The following is a 24,976-nucleotide window of genomic DNA, read 5'->3' on the forward strand; positions in this document are numbered from 1 at the left end:
CCCTGTGGTTCCCGAGATCAGCTTACCCTGTCTCGGCGTTCGGGAGAATAAGCCACCCGTATCTCGCCGGGTGGAGTATATATACCTGTCCAAAATAACTCGGCTGCTGATTGGCTTGTTGTGTTCGACTTCAGAGCAAAAACAAGATATCCTGAAGTCACTCATCCTTGGAAGTGCTTACTTAACAATAAAATACAAAGCAGTTGTCTCCCTTTGAGGTCATGTTATTGTAAATAGCCCGCCAAGTCTATACAGACAATAGTGTAAGGGTTTGAACAGGTGTAATTTGTAGAGGGATCATTTTCACCATTATGTATATGTATTTTAGTGAAGAACCGTGTGTGATGTATGCATAGTGTCGTGAAAACAAATCCACTGAGAAATTTGATACACTGCCATGGAATAAAATCACAAATTACCTTAAAATAATAACGCATACCTTTACCAATGAAGCGTTGTTAGCATGTTCACAGTTGATGCATAAATTGAAGAAATGTTAGAGGATAAATATCTAAGAGCGTCCGACCATAAATATTACAGAACTGATACACCACCCGATTACAATGTTATTTACGTACAAGAAGTACGAATGTAAGCAAGAAAAGCCAAAAATCCCCTGAGAGTTTTAAAAGTAGTCTGCTTCCAAACAGCATCCATTGTACAATTCCGACCATGTTAAGGTCGTGTGTTTAGGAATGAGCAGTAAATAGTGATTATTCGCAGTGCACCATCAAAACAAAACCACCTCCTACATGAATATGTGCTATTTAGGTTTCAGCCCTAATACTGACATAACCTGACCTACATGTGAGGGTTAGGAAGCAGGACAACACAGATTAGAACATCAGTGTAATTATAGAAGAAGATTAAAGAAGAGAGTTGCTCTATTCGTCACAGTGATGGAGGGTGTGTTGTCGAGTGTGGAAGTGTGTATCTGTGTGCGCGCGCGCGTGCGTGTGTGTGCGTCTGTGCTAGCGCGTGTTGTTGTGGTGATAGGAGATACCGAATCGTATGAAACCTTTCCTCTCCCAAGTACAATACCTGTTTTATATTTTTATGCAAGGAAACTATTATTAATAACTAAGGGTGTGTTCATATTTGCATTTGCTACCTGTAAAAAGCACAATTTCTGTACGTTGTTTTGTAGTGAAAAATAAATGTTGTGTAGTGATTGTGTGTAATTACATTTGTAGATCTGTAGATGGTTTAATGTGTATTATACTGACGATGATTGTCAGCGTCGTTATCACATGTACTAACATCAAATTTACAATCTTCAACACCAGACAAATACCCCAGAGTTAGTATAGCTTTAACTCTCACAAAGGCAATATTTCAGCAATAACGTGACTAAAGAATTTAAAATAATCGTGTATCTATAAATATATATTATATTAATTTAATTTATAATACAATAACATAGACACTTCTTCCCCATGGCGTCGGTTCAACAATGACCCAGGCCGTTTTTTAAAAATCTGCCGATGTCATGGAATTTTTTTAAAGGGGTAATACCTGTACGCCTAAGAAGACGGCGTCTCTGCCAGCTATCGCGGTGAAAACAGTGAACGCTGAAAAGCAAGGCGTGATTGGTAAACAGATTCAAAATGGTCGCACTCGCACTGAGACTCTCAATCACGCCCAAATCTCGGTCAGAACGAGATCATCCAAGTGAGACAGGCGTGAGTAAAGAAGCTGGCGAACTGCTTGTAATAATGACGTAGGCCTTTACCCTGCACCCGCCCACCATGTGGTTTTTGAAACATGTTTATGTAAAGTATTTAGACGGCGGAGGGAACTACACCCAAAGGCAAATGATGAATTGTATAACCGTATCCTGATGTAAACGTAAAATACATAAAAAGAAATTATGATGACAGGATTAGGCCCATATGTTTAAAAATTAGACTTAACATACTGATGAGTCTGATTTAGTTATATCTAGGGTTAATATACGTATATATACTGAACACCAGAAAAAATACGTAATTGTAAATAACCTTTCCAGAAACGTCACTGAAAACGACGTATTCAGACCTATTTGTGTGATTTTTAACGTTTAACATCTTGGTCGTGAGAGCGTGATATGGGTAATGCATACATGAGTCTCAAGTGAAATGCGTGAAAGCCGGCAGGTATGCAGGTTGATATATACCTTATACTTCACAGTTTGGTGGGGCGGTGGGGTAGTCTTGTAGTTAAAGCGTTCGCTCGTCAAGCCGAAGGCCCAAGTTCGATTTCCCATGTGGATACACTGCGTGAAGCCCATTTTGGCTGTTCCCGTCGTGATATTACTGGAATGTTGCTAAAAGTGCCTCACTCACTAAAAAGACTTACTTTTATGTTATTTTTAACCTTTTCTAGAATGTTAATACGTTTTCTAGTTGACGTTAAGCTATTATCGAACTGGCTACACACCCACGTTAACGAGAGACGGTATCGTTCCTGTTTGATAGTGATTCATTACCTCACTCCTAAAACAGCTTGCCTTTGATGTACAGAAACGTTTCTTTTCATTTGTGGAATATTTATATCCGTGACTAAAACGTAGGTATGATTACATTGCTCTCGAGCGCAGTGAGCCCTGAACGGAATTTAACACAAAACTGAAAGTCATACCTTGACCCTAAACATGTATAAAGAAGATAAGTTCGCAGTATATAAATGATATAAATAACAAGCAGCTCTGATATATAGCAATTCGGGAAATATGTCACGATGGCAACTTAAGCCTTTCTTCTAAAGCGAAAACGAGGTATCAGACAGTTTAATCAAATCATCAGCGTTACGCTAGCTTTTCTGGCTATCACCGATTCCCGGATGAACCTTAAGATAACACTTTATGTGACTTGCCCCCGGGTAGGTTTAAAGGAACTCGAGATACTGGTAGGGGAGCTCATTTACGACAATGTGTATGTGTTCATCGGAGCTTAAGCGGAGGACGGACAAGAAAAGCTGTTTTGTGATTGTAAAAAACACTGTAAAGTAACTAGCACTTCCCAAGAGTCCATTCTCCGCCAGATGCTAACTTAACGAGACCCGTGAAGATCCGGCTTACAATATGTCTTTAGTAACAGTGTTGCAAGAGGCGACTAACGTGATCAGGCGGTCAGGCTCACTGACTTTGTTGAATCGTGTCATCGTATCATGTCCCAGTTGTGTCGATCGATGCTCATGGTGTTGATCACTGGATTGTATGTTCCAGATTCGATCATTTACAGACCATGCAGAATGAGGACTATTTTTGAAATCTATGTAGAAAAGAAAGTGTATATCCTTACGGACAGTCCTCATTCTTCGTCTACTCAACGTCTTGAATGGCAATCAAAGAAGTTCCAAGCCCACCCCCACCCCATCCCCCTTTCTTAAGGCTCAGTGGTGATTTCATCGTACTGGAACGTTTATATATGGAGCTAATTTTAACCTACGTCAGTCACTCAACGTGTGTCTCGTGACTATTGGTACAAACCAATGGGAGATAAGGCTGGAGTCACGTGACTGAGACTTCCTCCAGAATGACATGTCTATGGCTTCAGCACCCTGTCATAGGGCCCACAATGACCGTTGTCAATCCGTTTCATAAACTACGAATGGAATCGATCACAAAAGGGTTATTCAAATGAGCGTCAATGTTTAATCAATGTTGTAACACAATTGACACATTTTAATGATTGTAAGCACTCCGCTTAGTGGCGAACACACACGACCTCCCAACCCTTAACAGCAATATCGGAACTGGTAATAAGATACAATGATTTCCTAATATGAATATACAAACCAATCTTATCAAATGTCTCGCTTAAAATTGCAATTAAGTATCACTTAAGTCCAACTCGCCATTGCTCTCGGCGCCACAGGTCTGATACCTCCTAACCCCGACCTCTTGACTAAGGGAGTCACTGGTGACGATGTTGATGACGATGCTGCGGCCGCTGCTGCTGATGACGATAATGACTGTGTCCTTGTCAAGCACTGCTACATCAAAAGGTTCTTACGGCGATACATAAAACTACTGAACATAAGTGTTTGGAAATATTTATTTGAAGGTTTTGAAAGAAAGTCGGCATGTGAGATAGGGTGGCTCAGTTGTTAAAGCGTACGCTCAGGTTCGATTTTGTACATGGGAATACTGTGTGTGAATCAAACCTCTGGCGTCCCCCGTATTGATGTTAACGGAATATGTCAGTCTAAAAACTTACGCCCCCCCCCCCCCCCCCACCGAAAGAAAAACTACGACAGTTTGAATACTTGAAAGAAATTCCATAAAATCACATAACTTGTAAAAACGTTTATTCAAAACATTTAAGTTTTGTGAGTGATGGGATAGAAGTGGAGTTTGTTTGATGATATGAGGGCAGGTTGTTACCGATCAAAGCCTCACACAGACACCTCACCAACACCTGTAGTGTTTACATAGTGTCGTATACCCAACTATACCGCCCCAATTGCCCTGAGACGCATAAAATACGTTGTGTTGTGTTGTGTTGTGTTGTGTTGTGAATTTAACATTTCCCGAAATAGCTAACAATACTGATTGTGGGCAAGGTGTGGTCGCTGCTCAATGCGTGCAGTTGCTTTTCTCAGTACCTGTGGGGATTCAAGAATCGTCCCTTTCAGAACATTGACGATATATGGATTGCTTTGTCCAACTGGCAGCCAACTGCTACAAGCAATCATCGATCAAATGAAGATTCGCACCAAAATGTACGACCATGGGTGATGTCCATGCACGGAGAAAGATAGCTTTGCACAACGAGTCAGTATAGTTTGAATGTTTGGTCAAACAACTCCCAAATATTCAATTTAAAATTTAAAAACTCATTTATAATTTTTTTTATGCTCAGCTTCAAGTCGACTGCACAGTTAAGGGTTTAAAAATGACAAATGAATAACCTGTCGTAGTTCCCGTATTGATGTGTGTCAGCAGTTTGCAAAATGTATCACAAAACAGTGCAGCAGAGCGGTTATTATTAAACCACACCCAAATGACGGGATTAGTAGTTAATCTCTCAGGCGTCTCTGGTACAGCGGAAAGGATGAACAGCCATGTTACATTAGCATGAGGATGAAATAGTATGTATGTATGTATGTATGTGTGTGTGTATGTATGTATGTATGTATGTATGTATGTATGTCTGTCTGTCTGTCTGTATGTCTGTGTGTATGTATGTATGTATGTATGTATGTGATCTGATGCAGCGGACTGGCAAAGATCTTGCTGAAAGACAGGCATAGAGTTCAACATTCATTCGCGAAGCAAACGTTGTGTGAATCTTAAAATGAAAATTTGATGGAGTTTGTCCCACTCCTCATGATGACGCCCTGCCACTGTGGCTGTCGACCTTGAAGCACACGTCTTCTTAAGATCTGGGCATGTTCTCACAAAACAGGCTACACTCAGAGAACTTCACCTTTTTCAAAAGTTATTTTAACATTTTGATATTTTCAATCCCATGATGTTCCAAACCCTCTTTTTCGGAATCGAGGATGCGAAGCCTACCGTGAATTCTTCTGTACAGCCATTGTTAAATGTACATATGATCCATTCAACAGCAAGCATCCATTCTCGCGGCATGCATCACTGAACATGGAAATCTTCTCCTTCAAAATATGGCCACTAAACCATGCAGTTTGATTATGGCCAATACTGTGGGTTACGGATATTGACATAGTTCTTCACAGGTAGTTTAACCAAATTCCTCGTCCATTGCCATCACTCGTGGATGCCCGGCGATCTTTATCCCTTGGTCCTAAAAGAGAGCAGGGGTCACTGAATCTGTGCAACTGTCAGTTCATGATCAGTTAAACCACCGATAGGGGGGCGCTCTCTGAGCTCATGGACCTCTGTACATTTTTTTACAAAGGGCGATGATAAAGGCATTCATTTATTCATCCAACGAAAGAGTATGCCCTGTTTCAACACATTACATTAAAAGACTTGTGTTCAACAACAAGGGGAGGTAAGGGTGTTGTTGGACTGGGGTATGTTAAAAAAACCTAATAGATAAAAAACCGAAACGAACAAAATTAATGTACAAGAAAAAGGTGTGAGTTTGATTTAAACATATTTCATTCAATGCTGAATTTTTTTAAAAAGGACTGGGCACAAGTTATGCACTTAATGAAGCCATCTGCGAATATTAACAGTTATCATATTTATATGAGAAACAGAGAATATATTCATGAGAGATCTTGAGTTTCAGAATATAACAGATTAAGATAAACAGAGTTTAGTTTCACTGATGTAATGATGGACAGTCTTGAAAATATTCAGATTTTCTTCAGTTGAGAAGTCTGCATTGGCATATAAGCAAGACCTGTATCTAGAAAGTATCTACTCTGTAAAATATCACAAATGTTATCTTATAAGGTTTCTCTACGTGTATTATAACGGGGACAATCTATCTGTGTTGTCTCGATGTCCCACTTTCAATGTCTCTTGAAGAATGGATGTCCAGACATCCAAAGCACAGTGCTACAGGAACCTATCACTATGGGTTCGAATCTCGTTTGACTAGGTTTGTCAGCTCCATACTTCTGTTCGTGAGTTTGACCAAGGAGGAAGTGTCTTAAACACACAGTCGTAGATTATGTAGATCGATGCTCGTGCTGTTGATCACCGGTATGTCTGGTCCAGATTCAATAATCTACATACCAACATAGATGTAGTGTTGTTTACAGACCTAGACGCTGTTTTCAGTAAAATTCAACTCTCTCCCTCTTCTCTCTCTCTTCTGTCGCCCGCTTTCTCACACACTCTGTCCTCTTTCTCTCTGTATCTTCCCCATTTCCACCTCTCTCTCTCTCTCATCTTCTCTGCATTGTACTGTTTGTACTTGGTCTACACTGTATACAGGGACCTATGTGTGAGCTGCAACATGGGGCGGGAAATATTTGAGCACCCTCACCCGTCAATTTTTCAATTTCTGTACCTATTACGTCAAAGCAACTTTCAAGTACTTATTTTTGAATTGTTACGTTTGAAAGCATCGTCAGGCTAAACTGTCACCGTGAACTGTTTAAGCGACATGTCAGTGCTAACACTGCAGATCATCACGTAATGTATGCTATTAAATACCTTACACCAATCGCAACGTGTAAAAGGGGACTGCATATTTGTGAGAGTTAATTCACGCTGTATTACTGATTTACTTTGGTAGAAGTACTGAAGTACAACGTGAACTCAGTGAGTGCGCTCCAATATACATCCTCTCTATATTCCATTTCAGCTCATTTTTAGAAATTCCTCAAGGGTTTCATGTTTCCCCAATAGATCCAAACATTCATTCAAGATAGCGAAGCCATCTGTTTGTTTACTCACAATGATATTTTACAATGTAATCATCAAAACTCCTTTCCCACACCAACCAACCGTAACATACCATCAGTGTCATCAAACAGATGACCACACCCAATGTAGAAAAAAACATGCTTCTGAACCCGTTTAACCCCACACCCTCTCAGGTCGTTGGCAGTTCGCCTAGTCAACCTCCAACAGGTGCCCCCACCGTAGACCAATCATCCCCATGTTCAGGCATCGTCCCGGCAATCTACACCCCATTCGGGGACCTTTGTGTGAGCCACAGCATGGGGCGTGAAATATTTGAACACCCTCTCCCGTCATCATGTCGACAAATGATAGTTTTTTCTCCATGATAGTTTAAAAACAGGCAGGGCCGAACACAAACCCCGCCCGTCCTTGAAAATGTCAATATGTTTGTGTAGCAAACACTCTCATCCAGGGTTAGGGTCTATCTTTAAAAAAAGCTATAAAAAATATCATACACAATGTATTGGTCTAATTCCTAGGTAGTTACTATGTTGCTTTTCATTTATTGGTACGCTGTTTTAAGAGTAGGATGACTTTATTGATATTTTAGGCGCTTACCTCTTTTCAGGCAGTTGGTTAGCGAGTCAATCCATACAACTGGTGTAAGTGTTCGATTGTATTAATTTAACTGATTTGTTAATTGTCCTTGCGATTGATCCATTTTATCGTTTGAAGATTTCCGGGGTTTTTTTATTTGATTTCATTTGATTTCACTGATTGAACTTCATACTTATGTTGATGACAAATATGTGACTCTGCCGCAAAGATGGCAACACCTGGTGAGAATTAATGTGGTGTTTAATCAACAATGCTATTTTGACAAATATGGGGTTGTGTCAACACAAAATCTATTTCGAAATGATGGGAACGTTGTTTTCAAATTAGTACTATTGGCAAATACAAGGCTCTCTTGCCAAGATTTAAAATTGAAAATTCAAATTGAGATTGTGTTAACACTGATAATACATATCTCTAATGATGTTCGTGTCAAATGTGTGCCCTATACATGATGTATTATTGGAATGTAAATTAAGTAAACTTCAAGTTACTGACAAAACTCTGATTCTGTCTCGAAGACTGAAAATGCCCGATGGGACTGTATGGATGTCAGTACACCAAGCATTACGGGGGTAATGTTGTGTAGCTTAGCGCGTCGAATACCTATCATAGCATAACGTCACCCAGGGCTTCTAGATGAGTAAATCATTTCATTCATCCCAGCGTCTTCTCAGCATCAGTTCGTCGTCAAAGTGATGCCCTGCTGACTTCAGAGCCTGCCTTTTATAGCTGCCGAAAATAGATCCCGACCCTCAATCCCTGCGCTCAATTTCTTTACTTGTTACGTCAAAGCAACTTTCACTTACTCATCTTTGAATTGTTACGTTTGAAAGCATGCGTCAGTGTAAAATGGCACTCTGAACTGTTCAAGCGACATGTCAGTGCGAACACTGATACCTTGCACCAATTGCAACGTTGTTTGTCTGTTAAAGAGGGCTGGTTGACATTATAGTACTGCTTTACTTTAGTGTTCCTACTAAAGTACAGCATGGAGTGAGTGAGGTCGATCGCAGCATTGAACAATAATATATGAATATTATATAAGAGATGGTCAGTATAACGTCAAGGGAAGACCATATCTGTCTGCGACGGTGGGGTAGCCTAGTGGTTAAAGCGTCCGCTCGTCACGCAAAAGATCCTGGTTCGAATCCCTACATGGATATTGTGTGTGAAGCCTCGCCGTGATATTGCTTAAAGCGGTGGAAAAACATATTCACTCACTCATATCTTTCATATTGATACCGACGAATACAGGTTTGGTGTAGATAGACCATCGTTAGAATACATTGAATCGAGTCCTGCATAGTTTCACAATTTCAACAAATGTTAAATCTTTTCTGAAATGTTAAAACATTTGATCATACTATAAAACGACTTTATCAAGTGAGTGAGTGAGTTCAAATTTAATTCGCTTTTAGCAAATTCTAGCAGTACTACGGCGGGGGACACACAATGTCCATCTGTGTTTTCACATTTCTGTTCACAGTTGTCGGAACGATCTGCGCACTATTTCACCATTAACGTGGCAACGCGCCCTCGTTCCACTCACTCACTCACTCACTCACTCACTCACTCACTCACTCACTCACTCACTCACTCACTCACTCACTCACTCACTCACGTCTTTAAGCATACGCCACATCTTGAAAGTACGCCCGCTTGGATTACATATTTATGACAGCAATAGGCTTCAACGCTACATTAAACACCATTTCACACCTCTACAAACACCTCGCCTTTCACCTACATTGTCAATCCATTACCCCAGCGTAGGTGTAAACATGTATTTGTTATCTAAAAATCTCAACTCAAGGATGTTATACGCGCGAAAAGAATTACTACATGCGTCACTATACTAGCATCTACGTTACGGTAGCCTTGTGGTCAGCGTGTTTATTCTTCAGAAGGAAGACCAAGGTTTGTTTCTCCCTGTGCGCACAATATATGAACCCATGTTTGTGAAATACTAAATTAATTTTGATAATTAGTAATAACACCTGATTTCGTACTGATGAATCTTTTGTATGGAAAACACATATATATTATTTTTACATTGCAATTGATGTGGAATTGTCATTGTAGGAGCAGGCCGTGTTTTGTTTTCGGATGTCATGGGACTTGAATGTCATGGCTGGCTGCATGTGATCGAGTGAGTGAATTTTTGTTTTCACTCAGAAATATTCCAGTTATAAGGTTTGTTCTGCAAAGGCGTCTGTACTAGACAATCTGGGGGTTAACAGCATGAGCATCGGCCATACGATTGGGATACGATGACATGTGTCAACCAAGTCAGCCAGCCTGATCCCGTTAGTCGTCTCTTACGACAAGCTTGGATTACTGAAGATCAATTGAAACCCGTCAATCCAATGATATACACTTTGAGATATGATGATGTTTATGTATCACTATCAAATAGTGATGATGACAGGTGTTCGCGAAAAGGTTGCTTCACAACGTTAGGTAACAAGACAGAAGGTTTTCAATAATCATAATAATATTAATCCCCGAGACTATGCAATCTTCACTAATCGCATCTTATGTAGTGACGGGGGCATTTGAGATCTTTTCTTACAAGGAGTCCCCACTATGAGTGCTAAGTGTAATTACAAAAAGTGTTTTATATGTGTCACCTGTGTATGCAGGCATGTCAGGTATTAAAGGGATTGTACATTGACAAAGCCTTAAATGACCCAGGGGCTTTGTCCGGAAGTGGTGACGTGATGTAAGGGTGCCTTGGTAAAGAATTAGGGATCCTAACGTTTCATGGACAAGCCCTTAATCACATTCGCGCCTTCGGTTTTACTAGCAAGGCGTCTAGCAAGCAGCATATGACACATGGAATTATTTCAGTAGATTGCAAGTAGTCGATACTTTTAGTATGAAAGGTTGCTTTATGACAGAAGGCAAGGAATTACGCGATAACAAAACATAATGAACTCCAGTATTCTAAGTTAAGAGTGGTGCCTTAAATGTCTTAACTGACTTTCAGCAGAAACCATTGACGTTAAGCAAGAAGTATCGGAAGCCGGGTGGATTCATGTCGATATCATACTCCTTGTTTGTAACTCGTTACGCCAAAGTTATTTTCTTCTCTCCTTCGCAGTATAAGCTCTTTTTTTTTTCTTAATGATGCTTTTCGATTTTTTCTAAATTCTTTGAAACCTGGAGCTGTTTTAGAATTAATAGATTTTACGAACAGAATGTTCTGGGTGCACAGTGATGCTTTGTACAACAAAGATAAGTCACTAGTTGACCAGTGGATGGTGACCGATTGTGTAGTCACTAGTTGACCAGTGGATGGTCACCGGGTGTGTAGTCACAAGTTGACCTGTGGATGGTGATTGGATGTGCGGTCACTGGTTGACCAGTGGATGGTCACTGGATGTGTAGTACTAGTTGATCAACGGATGGTGATCGGATGTGTAGTCACTAGTTGACCATTGGATGATCACCGGATGAGTGTTCACTAGATAGCCAATGGACGGTCACAAGATTTCACTGTGTGGTCACAAATGACCAAGTTTGTCACTTTGTGGTCATTTTCAGGTCTCGCTATTGCCTCCACGTACTCATCGTGTGGTCACCAGAAAATCAGTGCGTTGAGCGGACGGTTATAGCATGTCTGTTACTTATCACGGATTCTGCTGCGTTGCCTGAGTGGTACGCAGGCGTTAGTGATTACACATTGTAGTGTGTGTTTTTTGGTCAAGTTTACTAAAAATAACCCACGACTCACGCATAAACAATTTCGCGTCAAAACCAATACATCAGTAAAATATACGTATTCAGTATGTATAATGAGAAACATTCGGCAACGCCCTGACAGAATAAATACACTCTTATTCGGGGACTTTCAATTCTTCAAACAATCCTTACAGCATTGTGGATTTACAAATCATTCGACAATAAATATCCTACCCTAAGGCACCGTGTGTGTAGATGAACAGAGGATCTTGGTATAAAGGGTAGACGTTTGTTGAATGTGGCCTCATGAGCAATCTTGTCTATCGTTGTAATTTGAATTTTGTGGGTTATACAATGCTGTTCTGTTCCTCCTTGCCTTTTAAGCAACAATAGATATAATATTCAGAGTGTGATTTAGTTACCTCCCTTGCAGGCTGTGTTTCGTATATTTGTCATTATGTGAGCGAGGTTGTGTTAGTGGAGGATTTCAGTTTGAAACATGCCTTCGTTATGCCCTAGGTTTTTTTACGGCTTAAAAGCGAAAGAGACCATCGATATATTTCCCGCTACTCTAAATCCACCACGTCTTGTAGTTTTGTTGTTTAGAGATGAACGGGGTGGCGGAGTAGTATTGTTTTTACAGTGAAGACCAGGGATCCATCTCTCATAATGACCCTCAGTTATTGCTCTGATATATATTTCTAAAGCAGCGACATAAGTCGTGGTAGCTGAGTAGGTTAGACGGCTGACTTTCACACAGTGAATAGGTGCCTGACGCTGAGGGACTGGGTTCCGGTCCCGGATAGGACCCAACCCAACAGTTGCACTGAGCTTTACTCAGAAACTTTAATCCCAAATACATTATGTGTTAACTTTAAATGGGCCACGACCACACGGGGTGACATCCGGATAATATGCATATGTATGCGATCCAGGGGGATGTGATTTCAACACAGATAAAACTCCAATATTGCTTTCACGACTCTCCATATTACCATACACCCATGAAGATACGGGTTAGAGAAAGTCTACACAGCCCATGCTTATGTAAACAAACCGGGTGGTTAGACTCATAGACTACAAGTCGTCGTGTACCAGTTGCGTGGATCGATGCTGATGTTGATCACTGATTGTCTGGTCCAGATTCGATTATTTACAAAACGCTGCCATGTAGTGAGAACACTCTTGATACAAACAAACAAATACACACCATCACATGTGCACCATCATACATTATTGGATAAGCGTAATGTCATATAGTTACACAATACACGTTTAATCTGTCACTTTTATGATGACAATATATTTCAAACCGCATTTAAGTCAAAACAGTCAAAATTGTTCATGACCCAATACACTGATATAATGTATAATGCCATGTTTTTATATAATATATAAAAACGTACATGGATTCCAAATAAATAAATTCAGAGGGTGATTGTCGTGGGCGTTCCCTGAAGTGTTCTTATGAGACAATACTTCAATGTTGCTATCACCAATACTAACACAAGCAATACCCTTCACAAACCTACCCACCAACTTTTAATAGTCTATCTACTGTGTATCGGTATGTTTAGTGCTGAAGCGAACCGTGATAATCCAAGCTTACTGACCCTTAGTCATTGTGGTATTGACACACCATTGTCCAGGAATCAATTAAGATGTTCACATGCTGCATTGTCCCCCAAGGTGAACGTCCTAAACTCGCCCTTATAACACATCTCTAACATTAACCCCCAGGCATGCTGGATTTTATGTGGGATCACACATACGGAGCATTAGTGGGCTCACGTTCAATTATACGCGGGTACTTTGCGATATCATCATCTTGACCAGCCGAGAACCTACTCCAGAGAGCCTTGAAAGATTTGAATCTTTCGTAGCGGAGATCAGAGGACACAGACTTTGTCTGTCTGTCCTGAGGACCTTAGATGCACTTACGTCGACGTCTTAATTTCACCTCGACGTTAGATGTTCCAGTCTCAATCTGGATGTTTTAATTGTAGATATTCTCAAGTATCTGAACTAATATGTCCTCCGGGGTAGCCCAGTGGTTAAGGCATTAGCTTGAATGGTTTGATTCGTTTGTTGAATTACTTTTTATTGTCACTACGGCCTCTTGCAAAATCGGGGCCGTAGGGTAGTGGGGTTAGTTCTTCACGCGGAAGGCCCGTGTTCGATTCCCTACATAGGCACAATATGTGAAGCTCATTCCAGGTGTCTGCCGCCGTGAAATTGAAAACATATTGCTAAAAGGAACGTGACACCATACTCAGAACGTCCTTCACTTCGTTGAAAATTCAGAGAAACGTAAATTTTACTTTATAAGCGGACAATACTTCATTAAGGATGTAATAACACCTGTGTTGTCTTTCCTACACAAGTAACTAAAGCATGCCATTTGGTGTCACCCAAACGTTTTTGTTATTGTTTTATTTTTTTCTCTATTCAATCTAGTTAATTTATCATAAAACATGTATTAATTAGGGGCAGACCTGCGGTAGCACAAACTCATTTGTATAAGATTGTGTTGTGTATGTATGTGTATGTGTATGCGAGTGTGTGTATGTGTATATGTTTTGAGGGAATTTTATCAAATTTCACTTAAAGACGACAAAACATACACCATTTTGCCTAAGAATGTTTCGTCATAAAATGCCAGTGACCTTGAGTACTTGTCTGTTTAAAGGTATTTTTAATACGTAATCCCCTCTTTAATGATATTAACCCTAACCTATCGTAAAATACCATAGTTTACCTAGGGCCTCCACCCAATAACAGCCTCCCCTTGACATCTGTTCATTGCGTGCTCTCGGAATTGAAGCGGATCGAAGGCAATGGTGGGACAATAAAGCGAAATGTCGGAACAGTTACTACCCAGTATTGGGCTGTTTTTACGGGTAAATGTTACTGAGAACTGTTACAAACAGTTTGTCAGAACGTATATTGGGGTAACGAAGGTTCTTGAAGCGCCGTCTCACTAGGATCTAATGATATGCTGACAGGATGGATGATAACGTGTCATGACCTTTGTTGGATGTATTCATCAGGTGTACTGGAACATCACACAGGATTGGTACAGGGCCTTGGTACAGATGGACTGTCAACATGATTATTTCTTTAACATGGTGATCGGTTTCAGTCTACTTTCATAGTGTCCTTGTGTATGGATCAAATCTAAATCAAAATTAAGATAAGGCGTTTTCTTATACAGCCTTATCAATGATCTGATCCTCCTCCAATAACGGTCTAATAAGGTGATCTTCAGTAACAATCAAATACTGTGATCTGATCCTCCTCCAATAACGGTCTAATAAGGTGATCTTCAGTAACAATCAAATACGACGATATGAGTCAGCTGCAATAACAATGAGATAGATGTGATTGTTCTCAAGAATAAATCAACTACAATGATCCGTCTTCAATAGCAATCAAATATTGCGATATGTATCTGCACAATCTTCAATAACAATCAAACACTGTGATCTGCTCAACCTTCAATAATAATGAAATACTGTGATCTGCTCAACCTTCAATAATAATGAAATACTGTGATCTGCTCAATCTTCAGTAATAATCAAATACTGTGATCTGCTCAACCTTCAATAATAATGAAATACTGTGATCTGCTCAATCTTCAGTAATAATGAAATACTGTGATCTGCTCAACCTTCAATAATAATGAAATACTGTGATCTGCTCAATCTTCAGTAATAATGAAATACTGTGATCTGCTCAACCTTCAATAATCATCAAATATTGTGATCTGCTCAATATTCAATAACAATCAAATACTGTGATCTGCTCAATATTCAATAACAATCAAATACTGTGATCTGCTCAATCTTCAATAATAATTAAATACTGTGATCTGCTCAACCTTCAATAACAATCAAATATTGTGATCTGCTCAATCTTCAATAACAATCAAATACTGTGATCTGCTCAATCTTCAATAATAATAAAATACTGTGATCTGCTCAACCTTCAATAACAATCAAATATTGTGATCTGCTCAATCTTCAATACTAATTAAATACAACGGTTTGATGTTTCTCCAGTAACAGTCAAATACAGTGATTTGATCAATCTTCAATACCAATCAAATACAGTGATTTGATCAATCTTCAATACCAATCAAATACAGTGATTTGATCAATCTTCAATACCAATCAAATACAGTGATTTGATCAATCTTCAATACCAATCAAATACAGTGATTTGATCAATCTTCAATACCAATCAAATACAAGGATCTGATCTCGATCCAATAGCAAATACAATGTTTATTTACACGCAGATTACACCGACAGCTTACTACTATTCTTCAGAAGTTGTTTGATCAGGTATGGCGGTGGGGTGGCATTCAGTGGAAGCTGTCCAAACCGGCATCTGTCCAACCCGGCAAGTTGTCCACACCGGCATACAATCGCAGCTCCATCCGTGGCTTGTACACTTATCATCAGCTCTACAATCCAGCACCTTGTGTAAACCGGATTATTCCTTCAGTCCCAATGAGTGCCGGTTTAGACAGTTTCCACTCTAATAGTTACAGCCCCAAATGGATACAACGTGTAAAGCCCATTAATAGCCCAAAATAAGCAATCGTCTGAACCATTTTGTGAAAGATACTGCGCTCGATGTTCTCCGATGAAATGGTATGTAAACGTAAAAGGTAGGACGATATAGGTGGCGCGTGGAGGCACTCCTGAAATTCGCGTCCGCTCGTCACACTGAAGACCCATGTTCGATTCCGTACATAGGTACAATGTGTTAAACCCATGTCTGGGGTCCAGATTATGCTTGCATATTGCTAAAAGCAGTGCAAAACCATACTCACTCTCTGTTTGAACAGGGCTACAGCGTTCAACATCTCAGGGATGATTACACACGTCTTGTTGTGGACACATGGATGAGTGGGTTTAGTGTTACGCCGCACTTAGCAATAATCGAGTCTGAACCAAACAATTCAGTGATCAACAGCATGAGCATCTATCTGTGTAACTGTCAACCGATGATATATGTCAAACAAGTCAGTGGGTCTGATCAGTCTATTCCGTTAGCCGCCTCCTACGACTAGATGGGTCATTGAAAATCGTTACAGCTTCCACAATATATCCATGATCAAAATATATATCCATGATTGTGTAATTTGACTTCCACATATATGTTCAAAAGTGTATTCAGGTTCACACTTAACTTAATTCTGTATGTGTTTGAGATGTTATCAGTGAGAAAGGATTTGATCACCATAGTGAGTTTTACACATTGTACCCATGTAGGGAATCGAACCCCGGACTTCTGCGTGACGTGGCACCGCTTTAACCACTGGGCTATCTCACCGCCCCGATCTCCCTAGTATCACCCCTAGTATCACAATTGTTTGTTAGTGATACATAAACAAAAGTTTATTTATTCAACGTTATCACCTACACACAAAACCCTGAACCATTGTCGTACAGCATGTTGTATGAATGATGTTTTTTAATTGTAGCTGTTTACCTTGCTTTACGGGCATTAGGAAGAAAATGATACGACGGACTTAAGAAGATCAGTGAAAATCCGGGTTACAGGTGGTTTTCACCAACCTATACTTGTAGTAACAGGAAATCAGGTGGTCAGGGCCGTCGGCTGTGTAGCTCAGTGTCATCGTAACCCACTTGCTCAGGTCGATGCTCATGCTGTTGATCACTGGATTGTCTGGTACAGACTCGAGTATTTACAGACCATTAATTTAATCGTCAATGTACATAATTATATGGTCAGAATAATAATGTAGTGGGGCTGGCTTGTGGTTTAAGCATTAGCTTGTCATCCGAAGGTCTGGGTTTGGATGTCGTCCAGTCCGTATGAAAGCATAGCTCTTCCACGCTGCTCATCCTTGTGCCTGAATTCTAAGTCCTTATGGTAGGCCAATTCGGACACCGGCAAACCGTGAGACCGTTCACGTCTTCTCGTAATTCTTTGGAACTTGAACACAGCGGGGTTTCGTAACCAGGGCCTAGATATTAGAAGCTCTCTTAGCGCTAAGATAGTCTAAGTGCCATGCATTAACATTAAATTACGACTATCTTAGCGCTAAGAGAGCTTCGAAAATCGCCCAGGCCATTGTCCCGCAGGTAATCCCGTTCATGGGTCCTCATGGCTGCTCCAATTCCAACATGGCTAAGCAACCCAACACAAAGCTGTTTTGGCACTAAAGTTCCTGCACAATGCGGAAATTGACGTCATGGTTTTGGTTCATTTTGTTCTCTGAAAGGATGGGTCTTTACATCGGTAACATGGCTCAGTATGGATAATTTCTTAAGTTTTCACTTTGCGAAGTTTTTATGTACTTGTTTAGGTGTATACTTTCTTTTGAGCATTAGTTACATTTACAGGGTTCAATGATAGTTATCTGTGCCCCTTGCAAGAATGAGTGAGTGAGTTTAGCTTTCCGGTCTGTAAACAATCAAGTCAGGACCAGAGAATCCAGTGATCAGCAGCATGAGCATCGGTCTACACAATTCTCATACAATAACATGTGTCATCGAGTCTGACCAACTTAACCAGTTAGTCGGCTCTTAGAACAGGAATGGGTTACTGAAGATCAGTTCTAACACGGATCTTCACGGATCTGGTTGCAGGAATAAACGGGTTCCGCTGAACGCTGATAACAAGTCCAATATTCGTATCGTTTGGAGAGGTTATTGAAATTATATTGAGAGTCCGAACTGGCGATTTCAGTGCGTGATAGTTCTATATCGAAAACCGTTATATTATATGTGACTGTTACAATTTTGATCACACCAGGTGTCATTGTTTCAATTATTCATTCATAATATTGTCATCAATATTGCTTCTTTCATGCCAAATGAAATCTGTTTCAGCAAAAGATGGGGACTTATTTACCGTTGTTGTTTTCAGTTTACCCGTGATATACCTATTGTGTTGCGAACTGCAACAACATTCCTTCATAAGCTCGTATTAAAGGCTGGACCGAACGAAGAAAATTGTGACCCATTCAATCACAAAATTTGTATTTACGGGATTGTGTCCATAATGCAAATAGCATGTTAACGTAAAGCTAAACATCAGTAAGAAATGTGCCGATTGGGTCTTTGTACCAAATGCATTGTATTTATCCGCCGGTAGGTGTTTATTATGGGTCATGATTTTGAATGAAACTGGAAGTCCAGGCACTCTCGATGACCTTTGCTTGGCACTGAGTCTGAAGGAACAGCTTGGAGTAACTATCAAAACACTCATGCCACACAGCTGGGCACAAGAGAAAGCTTTGATACTAGAGAATGTGTGGAACTGTAGCAATGTTAGCGTGTTGTTATTTTTTTATCCTTCTTTCATAATTATTTTTTGCAATATTTAAGGTAAATGTATTCGTTCAGATTAACGTCGCAATATTCAAGCTATATGACGGTGGACTGCAGATAATTGAGTCTGGACCACACAATTCAGTGATCAACAGCATGAGCATTGTCTGTCATTTATACAATGTAAGGGGAAAGAGTTTCATATTTATGTCAAACCATGCCTAGGTAATTGACACTCGCGGTCTTGTTTTGCGCGATGGGTGTGCAAATACCTGTCCTCAATACCCCCTTCACATTTGAGGCGGAAATAGTCGGAAGGCTGTCGAAATCAAAATTCCTGGAGATTCCTAGAAATTCGAACAGTATTTTAAAACTTCCTGCATTCCAACTTTTCGGGTCAATTCTTGTGACTTGTCCGAACGTTGATCATATTCAAAACGAGGTATATTACACGTGAAAGAATTGTATTTGAAGTGCATATTCTAACCGAATTCTAAGTACACTCGTTGAACGCAAACTACGGTCTAGGTATTCTCACTGCGTTCTAGGTATTCTGAACGTAAATGAGGGTGAATGGGAAAGGCAAGCCACTTCAGATGTTTCAGAATGTTTCTAATGAGTCGGAATGTTTCTAATGAGTCGGAATGTTTCTGTTGGACTGCAGGTGGAATATTCTTCAAATGTATCGGAATATTCGGTTGAAGTTCTAAAGCAGCTCGAATGTACCACGAATATACCTCGAATACAGACAGAATGTCTTCAAATGAGCCTTGACGTCATCAGAACGCCGCGATCGTATAAAACGTGGTCACCTGTCACTGATACGTCAGGCTTCATTTGGGAAACGCATCCATACAAGGCTTGAAAACGCATTCGGAAATATTTCTTTCTGGTTGCTTCTCCTTCGTTGCTATGAGTTAGAAATTAGTGTGAAGGAGCCTGCAGGAATCCCTTCCCACCGTTAGATGAAAATACATGTTTGCTTTCGTTGGGCTTCAGTCTTCACCATTTATCTCCATACAGAGCAATTTCTGCTCAGAGCCCCTCGTTTCTCCCCGTTCCCCGAAATCGTCCAAAGAATACATTAACTGTGTTTTAGTGTAAATGCCACCGGTTCTGGAATTACAGGTTCCCAGACTAAAAGGATCCGAATTAAAGAAGTTCAATGTTCATGCTGACTCTTACGTTGTGGTGAAATAGTTTCAACAAAAGAGGGAATTGCAGATCTCGAAAACCATGGCCAGCTTGGTACGTTTCGTTCAATATTCAGTTCATATGTACTGAAATTGGTGCACGGCTAAAATGTATTTGCCAGGAAGATCACTTACCCCAGGGTGCGGCCTCATTAACCTGCTCTCATTTTACCATCGAGTTGTATAAGTGCATGTGCCAGTATACAATACATGGAGACAATGGGTATCATGATGCTGGTCCGCGTGACAGCTGATGCCAGTGAAACTACTTGACAGACTTGACAATGCTAGTTCCTAAACCCCAAAAGGAAGTCACTGGGTGACCGGTGTTTCGGAAAGACATGTCCAACGCCTTGGAAGAACATTCTCATCGACACCACGAATACCACAGGCATCAGGACACTGTTACAACAGGTCTGTCTGAATTTACCTTTCGCTAGGTGGTCTCTGTTTACAATGAGACTCATGAAAAATACCCACAAACAAAGCCTATTGTGGGTACAAATTTATAGATATTATATTCTAAAACGTTATAATACAAATAGTTTTATTTTTCCCACATAATGTGTCAACGCTCATTAACCCATTGATAAAACCATTACCAATGACTACAAAAAAAGGATATATTTTTCAACAGTTACCTTTTATTTTCAGTTTAGAAGTTGAATAAAGAATGAAACCCTTGCCTGATCACGATGTCAAAATCTGTTCCGAATCGTCACATCGTAATATGATAAAGAACTTGCCATCAATAAATCACCATACCTTTTCTTTTCATTTTGATATCTGTGTAACTTTGCCCTTTTCTATATATTGCAAATTGGTGTAAAGTTAAATTAGGCTAAAGAAAATATCGAATCGCATTTTAAGTTGTTTGTCATCTAGCATCCTTGTAACAGAGAGAATCCCAAAGGGCGTGAGCGCAAGGCCTCTTCAAGTCCTCCTTTCATTGCCTTCGATTATCGTACATAGCTGTGTGAAGCCTTTCAGTGCGGTACCTGAACCGTGAAAGCATAGTTTCACTTGCTCCAATCATTGTCCAGTGGAAGAGTGGACATAAAACACTAGTTCCCCTGGCCAATCGGGTGTCGTTCTTTGAGATATCCCCTCATTACGAGTCTGGTTTTAACATAGGCCAGGGTTCGGCAAATCGAAGTTACCGCTAACAGTGGCGCCGGACGCCGCTCTAAGAGGAATTACATTTAATACCTGATTTCGTTACAAAACCAGACAAGATGACAAGTAAGTTTTTTTTCAATTTAATTATTTATAAATATGAATTATTAATATGTATGTATGACGAACATTCATCGAGTATGTGTAGTGAGTGAGTTAAATACTTATAAATATGATTATTCTTCAATGAAAATAACTTGATATACGAAATCAATATAATACTCGAAGGATTGACGTGAAAATGCTTCGGAAATCTCCTGGAAATTTTAAGGATTTCTGAGACACATTAATCGGTATCATAGACTTAATAGGGAAATAGTTTGTTTTATTTTAAACGGTTCTGGTAATGTGGACAAACCAGTGCTCTTTCTTAAGCTACTAAGCTAAGAGGTATTACGTAATATTGTCAAAATGCTTGAAGTTATTCAGCCTTTGACATCCCAAGCATTGTGTCAAGGATGTGAAGGAAGGCTTAAATGAATTGAACTACCAGTCATGCATAATTTTTAATTCGAACAATAAATGAATATCATGTTAAAGAAATTCTCTATAACTTTCAGCACATCGTTATAATGCTTCACAATTTGTTAGATACCATTGGCTATAGGAAAAATGACTGTTTCTTTACCATTGTTGGTGATAGCAAAGATTTACTGGTGCAGATGAAAAATGAAACACGTGGTCGGTATACAGCGTTAAAAGTTCTTAACTGTAGATTTACTAATCTACAGGTGTGGTCATTAGAGTCATTGATATGCAAGCATACAAACTTCTAAACGTTGACATTTAAGCAAGCGTGAGAGTCTCATAGCCGCTCCGTATAATCCCTGGAATTAATCCGCTATTGTAACGTTAAGCCAGTGTTAATACTTAGCTTCGATTCAAGTCAATACGTGCTAATTGGCCTAGTGAGAACCATGCCCTCTGGTCAAGCAAAGGCAGGTAACGAAGCAAGACAACTGGGACTGGTCACTACCTTGCAAGGCCAGTTTTGGACCAGAAAAAGTCCAATTGTTTGGCAGGCTCCAATTGCAAATAACTTGCCATTGTTGTTTCATTGTAGCCTTGGGTGTCTGGGTTTTGGTCACTTGGGTGGGGCTAAGGGTCAAGGCAAGTGTCACGCGTGTAGGATCGAATGTAAGTGTGGGTATGTATTATTCTTGACCAGACATCGACCTCGAGAAGAATCGTGACCAGAGACAAATGAAGGTCCTGGAAATTCAAGACCATGAAGTTTTGGGCTGTTCTTGTACGTGAAGCAGCGATGAGTTGTTTGTTGGTTTATCTTAAAATATATATATTTCAAGGAAACGGGGCCTAAGGATTCAGGATGTTGGTCTTTAAGACATGACATGTTTACTTGCAACTAAACTAATCTTCCTACATACTAAGAAGGAGGGGGATAATGTCGCCTCTCTGAACTGAATTTTAATTAAGAAATATGAACATAATTTACAATACAGCTACACTCTACTGTCCAATTCCTGAGGATGTCACTACAGGCTATGTTTCAATGCAGTGGCTCCTCTAACAAACCAACACCGAGGCCGGTGATAAAAACACTTTTTTGCCATTAGATTTGATGTCTTTCTAACATCCGACACAGCCGTTGACGTCTTGTCATCTAACCAACAGCTCCTCTGGGTACATCTCATAATCTGCTGGAGTAGCCGACATTAATTTTCGTGACCCTAACGAAAACATCAGACTCTTGTCATCCAGACATTTCTATGAAACATTTCAGATTATGACTTTATATGCCAAAACCCGAAACGTCAAACTATAACGACCTTGGGGTATTTTGGGATAAAGAGATCCATGCAAATGGCACAAATTAGGCTAATTTTAGGACTTAACATTTTCTTTAACGTCCTATTGAGCGAAAGTCAACATTCTTGGTGTCTTGTGTTACAATGATTCCAATGGACCAAACCATTGGCCCCAACCGCACCTTTGTTGATCTAATGTAACTGAACCCAAGTTGAGGGAGAGGGTTAGGGTTGTGGGTTTGACTGCGGAACAGCATCCGCTGGATAAAGCGGGGATCAGGATTCTAAAGACCGGTCATTGTAGCATGTGACCTTCCAGTCCTACTGTGAAACCATTCACTTCAACAAGTGACTAATAGCACCGGTCATTTTAAATGAATAGATCACAATAGTAATCGGAGTGCTCTCATTGTGGCCTGTAGACCATGTAAAATCTAATACAACCTCGGCTATAGACCTGTAGTGAACGCCCAGCTTCCGATGAAGGGGGGTTGATAGAGCAAATTTACCTGTGTGAAACACTAGCCAAAGGTTATAAAATTGCTGCGTCAGCGCTATTTTCTCTTTACGCCCAATCAAATCTGTTTATTTCGACTATCGCGACTGGTCACTCACGTTGAGGTTTTATATCAAGATGTTTAGATGCTTTCTATTTTCGTCATAGGGGACCGTTGAAAATTTATGGTTCGACGGGTGATGATAATTTTTTATGGAGGAGCATGTACGATGTGGATGCCTGCCCCTCTCCCCCCCCCCTCCTCCTCAAATTCATGTACAAAGTAAGTGACACCCCCTCCTGTGCATGTGATGTACAAATTCGCTGACCCACCCTCAAACAATTGCGTAGAAGATTACCCCCACCCCACCCCTTCAGATCATCATCACCCTGGCAATAAATTATGAACTGTCCCGAGGACAATGAAAGGAATGAAATTAAAAAAAAAGCCGTTCAAATGTGTTTCCGTTTCTACTGGTATTTACGTAACCTAAAATATATATTCAGATTTTCTTACTTTTCTGAAGTGTTGAAAATATGGAAAATAGTTACAGAACTGATATGTGTGAGGGGCCTTCAATGTTGAGTTGAGTCTTTCTTCAGACATTCGGGTACGATCGGTTTATTCCGCTTGTATGATCAAGGCAGGATTGGTGATATTACGCTATAAATCCGTGAACTGAATGGTTCCGATTATTTGCTTCGTGCAGACAGCATATTTGTGGGCTTGGCAAATCGAAATCAGAGTTCGCTATCAGTTTTACGTCAAGATTTCGACAGGTGTTAGATCAGCATGGATTCTTTCAAGTACTTTCCGAGATGATATAATGCGATTGAATCAATCCGAATGAGTTTTTTGATTGTTATTAATGTCGGTATCGATAGCTCGCTCGAAGTAAACATATTTTGACGAAGGATATTCACACTGAAATGGTAAAAGCCATTAGGTACAGACCAATTGTTAGGAGATTAGCTCTATAAGCTCATAATAATTCCAGACAAGTCGATTAGAAATGAAACATTTCATAAGTCATGAAGGCTTAATGCAAATACTTCATGACGTAGTTTGTGCTAAACCTGTAAAATCACAAAACCTTTTGATAACACAAAACTGTGATAACACAATGCGATTTACAAAGTGGTCGTTTGTATTCTATGTTATATTTGTGATTACACTTTCTTAGTAATATTTTAGAACTTTTGTTGGGTTGAGTTCCATGCGGGATTCGAACCCACACTCTCAGAGTCAGGTACCTAATCGCTGCCTTAAAGGTCACTTAAAAGTATTACCATATTTTGAAACAGACTATAACGTATAATATTATACGAGGACAGCATGCTCATACAAATACTAATTGCACGATCAGGCGTTACTTTATTGTTCATCGTAGTAGATAAACATATCCAAGGCACATCTTAATGTCATTTATTGATATCATTAAGGCGTTAACAATTCTCAT

At 39.9% G+C, this 24,976-nt stretch overlaps 1 protein-coding gene across 1 annotated transcript in view; it reads left to right on the forward strand.

The window, feature by feature from the left end:
- Positions 1–1,607: 1,607 nt before the first annotated feature.
- Positions 1,608–24,976, forward strand: part of LOC137298659 (uncharacterized) — a 119,214-nt gene continuing 95,845 nt past the window's right edge. The window contains exon 1 of the mRNA XM_067830942.1: positions 1,608–1,671. Coding sequence (XP_067687043.1) covers positions 1,608–1,671 — 64 coding nt within the window. The remainder of the gene's footprint in view (positions 1,672–24,976) is intronic.

This window comes from Haliotis asinina, chromosome 10 (assembly GCF_037392515.1).
Source record: "Haliotis asinina isolate JCU_RB_2024 chromosome 10, JCU_Hal_asi_v2, whole genome shotgun sequence".
Classification (NCBI taxonomy): domain Eukaryota; kingdom Metazoa; phylum Mollusca; class Gastropoda; order Lepetellida; family Haliotidae; genus Haliotis; species Haliotis asinina.